Source organism: Ranitomeya variabilis, chromosome 4 (assembly GCF_051348905.1).
Source record: "Ranitomeya variabilis isolate aRanVar5 chromosome 4, aRanVar5.hap1, whole genome shotgun sequence".
In the NCBI taxonomy this organism is placed as follows: domain Eukaryota; kingdom Metazoa; phylum Chordata; class Amphibia; order Anura; family Dendrobatidae; genus Ranitomeya; species Ranitomeya variabilis.
The window spans coordinates 626,280,643-626,293,379 of NC_135235.1; the positions used below are offsets into that span (position 1 = coordinate 626,280,643).

The 12,737-nt window shown below is 43.2% G+C and overlaps 1 protein-coding gene across 2 annotated transcripts in view; it reads right to left on the minus strand.

Moving 5' to 3' along the window:
• COX10 (cytochrome c oxidase assembly factor heme A:farnesyltransferase COX10) overlaps window positions 1–12,737 on the minus strand; it is an 88,008-nt gene that overhangs the window by 3,673 nt on the left and 71,598 nt on the right. For both annotated transcript variants that reach the window (XM_077253585.1, XM_077253586.1), the window contains exon 6: window positions 1,964–2,196. In XM_077253585.1, coding sequence (XP_077109700.1) covers window positions 1,964–2,196 — 233 coding nt within the window. The remainder of the gene's footprint in view (window positions 1–1,963; window positions 2,197–12,737) is intronic.

The window sequence follows — 12,737 nt, forward strand, 5'->3', positions numbered from 1 at the left end:
TTGTAAAAATTGGCTCCGTCACTAAGGGGTTAGAAAAGCTCAAGATATCTTACCCCGATCATGGCATTAGGCCTTGTACAACCATCGTGGACCATACAAAATCCATATAAAACCGATAGCTTCCAATATATGGAAAGCGGTCAATACCAGAACAATAGATCTCTTCTTCCAGCTGGCAGCACAATTCATTTTACGCAGCGACTCTAGTCTGCGAGTCTAATTAATACAGCCCTTGCCCGAGGGCTCGGCGCTCAGAACATGTTATTTAAACAGTCTGTAGAAGAGGCCTCGAATGCCGCTGCGAGTAAACACAGGGCCGAGTCCCAATCGCTGCGACGAGCTGAGAAAATAAATGATACGATGAGGGGGCTCCATCATTCATCGAACTGAGGATGTTTGTTTCTTTGTTACCTAAACAAATCAAAGTAACCCCACAGGAAGGGCTCGCCCGCTAAGGGTCCCCGGCATCACGTCAGTGTTTAGAAGTGGGGTGACAGCTACGAGGCGCTGCCGGGGAGTGACAGCTGAGAGTTTTAAAGTGTCACATGGAAAGGTGGGGGAGAGATGGATGTGACCGAGCGTGGCGGCACATGTTCCTGTGCGGTGCAGAAAAAGGTTCACGACACCAAAACAGGGAACAGATGCGATCTCCTGCTTGTGTGTCAGAAATGGCAGCCACTTTAGGATGACCACTATTCGGCTCTGAATACTGGACCATCTCTGGTTATTGGGACACAACCAGTCACCTGCCAAGCGAATGACTATGGAAAATGCCTCTTGATGGCGTTCTCCGCTCATGCCGTAGGCTATCCAGCAGCGGGTGAGAGGGTCCCTGTCCTGCATCATACTCTACACGTGCGTCAATGCTCCTGTCTTCCACCTTGGCCAGAGAAACCTGTGCATCTCCCAACGCTACCTATAGAGTAAATGGTAAAAGAGGGGCCCCCGTTCTTTCTCATCAGGCAGAGTGGTGATTGGAGTAGAGGCCATACGACATGCTCTATGGTAGACAGATCTAAAGTCCTGGTCCCTGTGTCCATACACAGACCATAATAAAGGAAGGTTCCCAGTATGGTTACCGCTACAGCCAATTACTGTTACGTGGCCCCTATTACCGTGAAGTGCTGCACTCACTCGTGGGGTCTGATTGGACTATTGACAGGAGGTCGGAGCAGAGGACCTGGGCACACAATGCCGCTGATTAAGGTGCCCCTGAGACCTTGGATCTCCAAAGTCTGCTGATTAGTATATGCTACAGAAGGTGCAGATACAAGGTATATATGCGGAGTGGGGACTGGTGAATATGTGCACTCATTAGTGGCTTCTACCTGACGTATAGGACTTTGATATGAGGAGCGTCCCTGACTATCCATCTACACAATTAAAGCCCTTTCTTTTAGTAGCTGCACAATTAGCCCCCTGGGGAGCACAGCCACACAGGAGGGGGTCTGGAGAATTACTAGATAAGCAGTAGTGATAATTACTAGGATCGGCTTCTGATGTATCTGTCCATGAAGAAGTCACAGTGACCACAGCCGAGTACCTATGAGGTCATTGTGGAGGATCATTTGGGGCTCCTTCTGTGTAGCAGTCTGGCCCTACAATACCACCCAGTGTGCCCCGACAGCTGCAAAATGTCACGGCAGGCTGGGATTGTAGTTTTACAAAAGCTGGAGATTTGGCTAAAGTCAACTTGTCAGGTCTCCAATCACAACCAGAGCTGTATCTAGAATTGGCACTTTGCTATAAGAATAAGCCTAGATCGTGGGAGTTGTAGTCACTAGATTTCCTACGAGGCACCAACATAGTAAAGATGTAAACCGATGCAGACGGATTACTGCCAGGAAATCACAGCGACCCTGAATGCAGCTCTGGATGTGATTGGAGTAGGACACATAGCACATAGTAGTAGAGTCTTCCATAATAACGTCCAGTTCTTAATCTATACCATGGCATCGCTCACCAGCATCCAGGCTGCCAGTAGCCGCAGTCCAGCCCATGATTGGTGGGATAGCGCCCACCACAGATCCCACCCAGGTGTTGGCAATGCTGAGCCTCTTCATCGGGGTATAACAGCAGGTGTAGAGGAAGATGTTGAATGCACCAAGTGCTCCGGTCAGTGGGTTCACGGCGACAGTCAGCAAGGTGATCCCAGGAATAGCGCAGGCAGCGGCAAAGGTGACGGCAATGAGCGGGCTGCGGAGAGATATTATACGTCCATTAATCACATGGAATGAGAAATACGAGGATGGTGAAATGTAAGGAGCGAGCGCTTGGCTCATACAATGTGAGCCTCACGGAGTATAGTCACGGGGGGCTAGGACGCAGGAGACACCGGGTCCTACAATCCATTATAAGCCTCGCTGCGGGCTCCAGCACTTCTGAGGCCATGCACATATCTAAGCCCCTATCATTACCAGCCAACCAGTACACAAATGTTATCACTCCCCATACGTTGTGCGCCATTTACCGGTCAGATCATAAAAATATCACTTTACACAGGAAAAACAAGCTGGCGCACAAGGCATGGGGTACACCTGTTGGATTTGGAGGATCCATTCCCAGTACATGTGGCATTTATATGCGCCCATTCTTGAAATATTCACTGTAGACAGTGGGAAATGTTCATAGCGTTTCCCCCGCCGGTGATTTCTACCTTGTTCTTCCTTTGATTTTCCTCCCGACCCCCATTGCACAGGTTGTGCTAGGAGACGTCTTATCGAATGTGAAGTGTCGGAGCTGCTGCTCATATGAACTATGACCTGTAACATGAGGAGTTGGCCCCGGGCTCTAAGGCACCTTTAATGTAACACCTGCTCTCCAGTCTCAGATTAAATGTTACTGTGTTCCACCGCGCGGCGGCCTGACGGATTTTTAATGCAATTGCATTGGACTCTCGGCTTTTTACTTGGCAATTGTGTCACCTCAGAGGGCACAGACAGGGCAAGCTATACCATACATGTAATGCGGCAGACCTGAAAAAGGTCAAACTTACTCACGAGCATCCAGGGTAATCGAGAAAATTCTGATTACATGTAATATCAGGATAATGCATCTGCTTTAATAATTATACCTCATTACCAACGTCATGATGAGCATCGGCATCAACTCATAGTAGAGCACCGCACCGGCTCGTCACATATCTGCATCAGCTCATCGTCACGCACCCACATCGGCTCATTGTCATGCAGCGGCTCAGCTCATTGTCACGCGCCCGCATGAGCTCATCGTCACGCACCCGCCTCGGCTCATCGTCACGCACCGGCTCAACTCATCGTCACACACCCGCCTTGGCTCATCGTCACGCACCGGCTCAGCTCATCATCACGCACCCACATCGGCTCATCGTCACACACCGGCTCAGCTCATCATCACGCACCCACATCGGCTCATCGTCACGCAACCGGCTCAGCTCATCGTCACGCACCCGCCTCGGCTCATCATCGCGCACCGGCTCAGCTCATCGTCACGCACCCCCTCGGCTCATCGTCACGCGCCGGCTCAGCTCATCGTCACGCACCCGCCTCGGCTCATCGTCACGCACCCGCATGAGCTCATCATCACGCACCCGCATCGACTCATCATCACGCACCCGCATTGGCTCATCGTCATGCACCGGCTCAGCTCATCGTCACGCACCCGCATCGGCTCATCGTCATGCACCGGCTCGGCTCATCGTCACGCACCCGCATCGGCTCATTGTCATGCACCAGCGTCATTCACCAGCATCAGCTCATAGTCACACATCCGTCTCGGCTATTCGTCACACGCCGGCATGGACTCATCAACGCGTGCTGGCATCGGCTCATGCCGGCTGATCATCATGCCCCTGCATCAGCTCATCATTGCACCAGACAAATGCCATGAATCTCTGAAGAAAAACTGATACAAGCACATTATTTACAACAACATCTTAGGAGGTGAATATTCATGGGCCATAGATAGCGTGACCTCATAACTCGACCATGCCTAAAGTCCACGACCAGGTGAAGAACCATATTGGAGGAGCTCTTCCAGCCAGATCAAGTGTGAATCACATGAATATGTGATTTCTCGATCCAATCAAGCTGATCAATTTCCAGACTAGCCTGGGTCCATTGTTCTTCATGCCCTGCCATTACAGATAGTGTATCGTATTGAATAACAGCTGAGACAAGTGCATGGAAAGTCACTCGCGCACAAGCACATAGATTTTCATTGGTCAGTGTCACTGTACATGTGATATCACCGATATAGTGAGTCCTTAGTGTGAAAAAAACGCATTAAGTAACAGTAACCGTATGGTTTCTCATCAATTCGATCACTTTTGAGATAATTTATCTTCGCCTACTGAAATTTACAGGGAAAATAACTGACAGATCAGATTTTGGTAAAAAAATATTGGGTCAACGACAAGCTCTTGCCGATCACTGCACAAGTTCACAGGAAAGAATAATTGCAATGTACGCAATATTAGGATAATCGCCCGGTATTAAAGGCAGAAGTAGCACAGTATGGAGATGTTTACCAGCGTCTACTCCTCATACTCCGCACTTCATGCAGCTATAAGTAATACTCATCGTTCTTGCTGTCGCCGCTGATATAATAGAGTAATAGAATATGGGACGTGGTGAAACATTTCCTGCTTCGCTGGTTACGGTATTGAGCTCGACTTGTGCGGCAATCTCTGCTGTCTCAAGAAATGAAATTCTGCACCAGAATTTTCTGTTATCAGCCGCCATTTAATGAAGTTACGGGAAAATCGATCTGCGCAGATGAAGCTTTATTAGTCTCATGTTGGGCATTTAACCGCAATAAAGGAGGGGCGCAAAAATGACGAACGGCAGCGTTAAATTCAATTTCCATTTTAATTAGAGATGGCTTTGTGACTCTCAGGATCAATATGTATATATCTAATTACAAGGGAAATGGCGGCGTCTGGCGGAGTACGGGGGAGCGCCTTACACAGAAGCTGCTGCGGTCGAGGTCGTTACTAATATCAATCTCAAAGTTTACAAGCAATGAAGAGATGTTATCGGGGATAATTCTACAATCACCCGCTTCTATATCATTCCGGATTAGACAAGATGATGATTCCCGGCTTATCTCCAATTGGGACAATAACGGCTTCATTAAACCTCGGATGTCCATCATGGAGATAATGCCTGAAATTCTGCTGCTCAGGACACTCTATAATCTGAATTAGCAATGGAAGAATGTGATGGAGGATATCCCAAACATTCTGAAATAAAACACAAGCTGCCGCACATTTACTGATCGATCAGACGCTCATGCTGACTTTTCAATACTGATCCCACCATACGCAGTACTAGGACTAAAAAACGTAAGTCACCCTCACCCCACTGAACACAAGAAAGGGTGAGAAATTACTCAGCACCTGTGGGATGTCTTCCTAAAGGCAAAAAAAGGGTTAAAATTAAAAGAATCCAGCATGGCCAATCACATGGATCTCGGTCACAGATCATGAACGATGACCATAATTGTGCTGATAACTATCCTGCAGATCACATGGATTGTGGTCACAGATCATGAATGATGACCATGATTATGGCGAACACCATCCTGCCGATCACATGTATCTTGGTCACAGATCATGAATGATGACCATGATTGTGCCAATCCCTATCCTGCTGATCACAAGGATCTTGGACACAGATCATGAACGATCACCATTATTATGCTGATCATTATAGTGCCGATCACCAAAATCTTGGTCAAAGATCATGAACTATGACCATGATTATTCCGAACACTATCCTGCCGATCACATGGACTTTGGACAAAGATCATGAACGATGACCATGATTATGCCGAACACTATCCTACCGATCACATGGACCTTGGCCACAGACTATGAATGATAACTATGATTATGTCAATCACCATCGTGCCGATCACCATCCTGCTTTTCCTATGGAATGTGGTCACAGATCTTGAACGATGACCATAATTATGCCGATCACATGGATATTGGTCACAGATCATGAACAATGACCATGATTTTGCCGAACACTATCCTGCCGATAACTATCCTGCTGATCACAATCGTGCACATGATACTAATGTTGTTGTAGTGATCTCCTGGGCACCACTGCTGTTTTTTTGGGTCAGGAGCAGAGTCTCTTCTAATTTTCACCATGACCAGGACAGTCCTCATCTATTCTATCACAGGTGAGAGGCGGTGATGGTCCAGCTTTGGTAACCTAAATCAGCTGCTTGTACAGTGCACTTCAGAAGAGTCTTTAGAAGATGAAAGCGATGAGAACATGTATGGCGGCCGGGTAACCTGAGCCGCCACTTACTGCAGTGAATAGACTATTGTCATCTCACATTTATTCCTCTATTGTGTGTTAAATGCTTCTCATCCTACAATACACAGCGATATAGTCAGTGATCGGCCACAAAACTGCTCCAAGAAAAAATTATCAATATTTACTAAAGGTCTTAAAGGTGTACAGCTCGTAGACAAACGTGGCAACCCTGATCATGCATGCACACTACCGCACCCATCCACTGTCTGTAGGACTGACGGTGCTCTGAGTCATTCCCATAGACTTGGAAAAATGCAAAAATGACCACTTCTGGCCATGGGACCCCGGTACTCGCAAACACTGGGAGCCACAGCAATCGTACATTTATCACCTATCCACAATGCTGCTCTTGGACAAATCCTTTAATTGTTGGGACTGGGAAGAGCTGAGATTAATGTCTGGCCCTTCCAGGATGTGGGCACCTGATCCCCGGGGGTCTCTGCGGCATTAATGACAACACCCTTATCCCTTATGTATCTTGTCTCTTCGGAGCTGCAAGGTCCTTGTCATAAAGGGATGAGGCTGAGGAAGAACTACGGTCCCCAAAGGGTCAATGCAGGTCACTAGTGTAAAGGGAAAAAAAACATGAATGGTAGGTGCCATTGTAGAATTGCTCTATAATATGGCGCCACAAGTATTATATGGCGGCATTCAAAGTACACATCCATACAAGCAGCTCTGATATCGATAAGGTCTTAAATTGCAAATTACTAAGACAAGAGGATGACTGGGGTAAGAGGAGGCTCAATCCACCCAAGTTACAGTGTCAAGAGAGAGGCAGTGATATAACCCACCTGTCAGTAATCCTGGTCACCAGCACAATTAGTGCCATCGTCACCGGCGGGTACACTGCAAATGTAACGTTAGGCTTATAATCAGGTACCAACCTTAAAACTAGTTTTAAGAAACAATAAAAAGTACACCCCCTCCCTTTACGGCTCCAGGTGCCACGTCTCAATTACCAGGGATCATTAGCTGTCGGCAGTGACTGATCATCGGTTCTGCTCCCCACCACTGCGGTCATTCATCTCTCCCTGATCTGACCATTGCTGCTGTCGCCATGTTTACTAATGGAGCAGCCCTGTGTCACTGGCCGGAGGTCAGCGTCGTCCATGAGGAGTCACAGGACGGACAGTTAATTTTTGCAAATACTAGATGCACGACAAAATTTCAGTTCTACTCTCAAAAGGATACAAAGGGTAGAAATAAAACCAGATCAAAGAGGATAAAGGGGGCATCACCATAAACCCTGCAGTATCTATGCCGCCAGACCCCAACTTACTACTCTACAATACATCATACATAACAACCATTACATCTATATCTGTCCAATGTTATGTCTGATTTTTCTACTAAATGAGTCTGAAAAAGAAGTAATCCATATAGAAATCAACTAATCTGTAATTATAGATGTCTGCAAATAAGAAGATAATTAACATGCATAGTCATGAGCAAACACCCCCTGTTCTTATAGATAGGAGGCAGTATTATAGTAATTATAAACTGGTACATAGGGGCATTATTATAGTAGTTATATCCTTGTACATAGGAGCAGTATTATAGTAGTTATATTCTTGTACATAAGAGCAGTATTATAGTAGTTATATTCCTGTACATAAGAGCAGTATTATAGTAGTTATATTCTTGTACATAGGAGCACTATTATAGTAGTTATATTCTTGTACATAGGGACAGTATTATAGTAGTTATATTCTTGTACATAGGAGGCAGTATTATAGTAGTTATACTCTTGTACATAGGGGCAGTATTATAGTAGTTATATTCCTGTACATGGGGCAGTATTATAGTAGTTATATTGTTGTACATATTGGCAGTATTATAGTATTTATATTCTTGTACATAGCAGGCAGTATTATAGTAGTTATATTCCTGTACATAAGAGCAGTATTATAGTAGTTATATTCTTGTACATAGGAGCACTATTATAGTAGTTATATTCTTGTACATAGGGACAGTATTATAGTAGTTATATTCTTGTACATAGGGGGGCAGTATTATAGTAGTTATATTCTTGTACATAGGGGCAGTATTATAGTAGTTATATGCCTGTACATGGGGCAGTATTATAGTAGTTATATTGTTGTACATATTGGCAGTATTATAGTATTTATATTCTTGTACATAGCAGGCAGTATTATAGTAGTTATATTCTTGTACATAGGGGCAGTATTATAGTAGTTATATTCTTGTACATAGGGAGCAGTATTATAGTAGTTATATTCTTGTACATAGGAGCAGTATTATAGTAGTTATATTCTTGTATATAGGAGACAGTATTATAGTAGTTATATTCTTGTACATAAGAGCAGTATTATAGTAGTTATATTCTTATACATAGGGACAGTATTATAGTAGCTATATTCTTGTATATAGGAGCAGTATTATAGTAGTTATATCCTTGTACATAGGAGCAGTATTATAGTAGTTATATTCTTGTACATAAGAGCAGTATTATAGTAGTTATGTTCTTGTACATAAGAGCAGTATTATAGTAGTTATATTCCTGTACATAAGAGCAGTATTATAGTAGTTATATTCTTGTACATAGGAGCACTATTATAGTAGTTATATTCTTGTACATAGGGACAGTATTATAGTAGTTATATTCTTGTACATAGGGGGGCAGTATTATAGTAGTTATATTCTTGTACATAGGGGCAGTATTATAGTAGTTATATTCCTGTACATGGGGTAGTATTATAGTAGTTATATTGTTGTACATATTGGCAGTATTATAGTATTTATATTCTTGTACATAGCAGGCAGTATTATAGTAGTTATATTCCTGTACATAAGACCAGTATTATAGTAGTTATATTCTTGTACATAGGAGCACTATTATAGTAGTTATATTCTTGTACATAGGGACAGTATTATAGTAGTTATATTCTTGAACATAGGGGGGCAGTATTATAGTAGTTATATTCTTGTACATAGGGGCAGTATTATAGTAGTTATATTCCTGTACATGGGGCAGTATTATAGTAGTTATATTGTTGTACATATTGGCAGTATTATAGTATTTATATTCTTGTACATAGCAGGCAGTATTATAGTAGTTATATTCTTGTACATAGGGGCAGTATTATAGTAGTTATATTCTTGTACATAGGAGCAGTATTATAGTAGTTATATTCTTGTATATAGGAGACAGTATTATAGTAGTTATATTCTTGTACATAAGAGCAGTATTATAGTAGTTATATTTTTATACATAGGGACAGTATTATAGTAGCTATATTCTTGTATATAGGAGCAGTATTATAGTAGTTATATTCTTGTACATAGGGGCAGTGTTATAGTAGTTATATTCTTGCACATAGGGGGCAGTATTATAGTAGTTATATGCTTGTGTATAGGAGCAGTATTCTAGTAGTTATACTCTTGTACATAGGGGCAGTATTATAGTAGTTATATTCTTGTACATAGTGGCAGTATTATAGCAGTTATATTCTTGTCCATAGGGAGCAGTATTATAGTAGTTATATTCTTGTACATAGGGGGCAGTATTATAGTAGCTATATTCTTGTACATAGGGGCAGTATAATAGTAGTTATTTTCTTGTACATAGGGGGCAGTATTATAGTAGTTATATTCTTGCGTATAGGAGCAGTATTATAGTAGTTATATTCTTGTACATAGGGAGCAGTATTATAGTATATTCTTGTACATTAGGAGCAGTATTATAGTAGGTATATTTTTGTACATAGGAGCAGTATTATACTGTAGTAGTTATATTCTTATACATAGGGAGCAGTATTATAGTAGTTATATTCTTGTACATAGCAGTATTATAGTTATATTCTTGTACATAGGGGCAGTATTATAGCAGTTATATTCTTGTACATAGGGGGCAGTATTATAGCAGTTATATTCTTGTACATAGGGGGCAGTATTATAGTAGTTATATTCTTGTACATAGGGGCAGTATTATAGTAGTTATATTATTGTATATAGGGGCAGTATTATAGTAGTTATATTCTTGCACATAGGAGCAGTATTATAAAGTTATATTCTTGTACATAGGGGGCAGTATTATAGTAGTTATATTCTTGTATATAGGGGCAGTATTATAGTAGTTATATTCTTGTACATAGGGGGCAGTATTATAGCAGTTATATTCTTGTACATAGGGGGCAGTATTATAGTAGTTATATTCTTGTACATAGGGGCAGTATTATAGTAGTTATATTATTGTATATAGGGGCAGTATTATAGTAGTTATATTCTTGCACATAGGAGCAGTATTATAAAGTTATATTCTTGTACATAGGGGGCAGTATTATAGTAGTTATATTCTTGTATATAGGGGCAGTATTATAGTAGTTATATTCTTGTACATAGGAGCAGTATTATAGTAGTTATATTCTTGTACAGTGGAGCAGTATTATAGTAGTTATATTCTTGTACAGTGGAGCAGTATCATAGTAGTTATATTCTTGTACATAGGGACAGTATTATAGTATTTATATTCTTGTACATAGGGGCAGTATTAGACTAGTTATATTCGTGTGTATAGGAGCAGTATTAGAGTAGTTATATTCTTGTACATAGAAGGCAGTATTATAGTAGTTATATTCTTGCACTTAGGGACAGTATTATAGTAGTTACATTCTTGTACATAGGTCTGTACTATAGCAGTTATATTCTTGTACAAATAAGCAGTATTACAGTAGCTATATTCTTGTACTTAGGAGCAGCATTATACACTTTTGTACTACTACTCTGGAATGTTTAGTGCACACAATCTTATTTATTAGATTTTATACATATTTGTGCCTTATAAGATTCCTCCATATTTATACCCCTTTGAAGCTGAGTGTAGATCAGTTTCCTCTGAGAAGTACCGTAGTTCCCTCACAGATCACACGGATGTCGGGAAAAGAGATTCCTTGAAACAAGTCTGTATATGTGACTGGTAATCTATAGTCAGACATCAAATGTAAATGAAGGATAAGCGGATGTTACATTAAGTGACTGCAGCCTGTGAGATGTGCTGCAGAAACCCTGGGGCCCAGCTAGTTAGCAGAGACCCTTATATCCTACTGTGAGAGGTGCTGAAGAGACCCTGGCCGCAGCTACAGATTGCAGAGACATTTATATGCCACTGTGAGATGTGTTGGAGAGACTCTGGTCCCCAGAAAAGGATTGCGAAGACCCTTACATCCTACTGTGAGATGTGCTGCTGAGACACAGAAACCCAGCTACAGATTGCGGAGACCCTTACATCCTACTGTGAGATGTCCTGCCAAGATCCCAGGACCCAGTAACTGATTGAGGAGACCCTTATGTCCCACTGTGAGATGTACTGCTGAGACCCTGTGACCCAGCTACAGATCGCGGAGACACTTATATCCTACTGTGAGATGTGCTGCCGAGACCCTGGGCCCCAGCTACAGATCGCGGAGACACTTATATCCTACTGTGAGATGTGCTGCCGAGACCCTGGGACCCAGTTACAGATCTCGGAGACACTTATATCCTACTGTGAGATGTGCTGCCGAGACCCTGTGACCCAGCTACAGATTGCGAAGACACTTATATCCTATTGTGAAATGTGCTGCCGAGACCCTGTGACCCAACTACAGATCGCAGAGACACTTATATCCTACTGAGATGTGCTGCCGAGACCCTGTGACCCAGCTACAGATCGCAGAGACACTTATATCCTACTGTGAGATGTGCTGCCGAGACTCTGACCCAACTACAGATCGCGGAGACACTTATATCGTACTGTGAGATATGCTGCTGAGACCCTGTGACCCAACTACAGATCGCGGAGACACATATCCTACTGTGAGATGTGCTGCCGAGACCCTGGGACCCAGTTACAGATCTCGGAGACACTTATATCCTACTGGGAGATGTGCTGCCGAGACCCTGTGACCCAGCTACAGATCGCGGAGATACTTATATCCTATTGTGAAATGTGCTGCCGAGACCGTGTGACCCAGTTACAGATCTCGGAAACACTTATATCCTATTGTGAGATGTGCTGCCGAGACCCTGGGACCCAGTTACAGATCTCGGAAACACTTATATCCTATTGTGAGATGTGCTGCCGAGACCCTGGGACCCAGTTACAGATCTCAGAAACACTTATACCCTATTGTGAGATGTGCTGCCGAGACCCTGGGACCCAGCTACAGGTTGCACCCTGTCCTGCAGGATAAGGGGTTAATCAGTCATTTGCATTACTGATAGAAAACGAGGGTAGGGCACTACGAGCCTGACGCCTCGGTGACATGACAGACTGTGCTGTCGAGGCTTCAGGAACAGACCCCAGCAGCGAGCTGACTGCCTGGCGACGCTGCCGCTTCTCTCAGCCGCCTTTCGGAAAGCCTTGACATTTAGAGGCCGGGGAGCCCTCGCTCCCCCAGGTATACAGCATGTCACAAAGAAAAT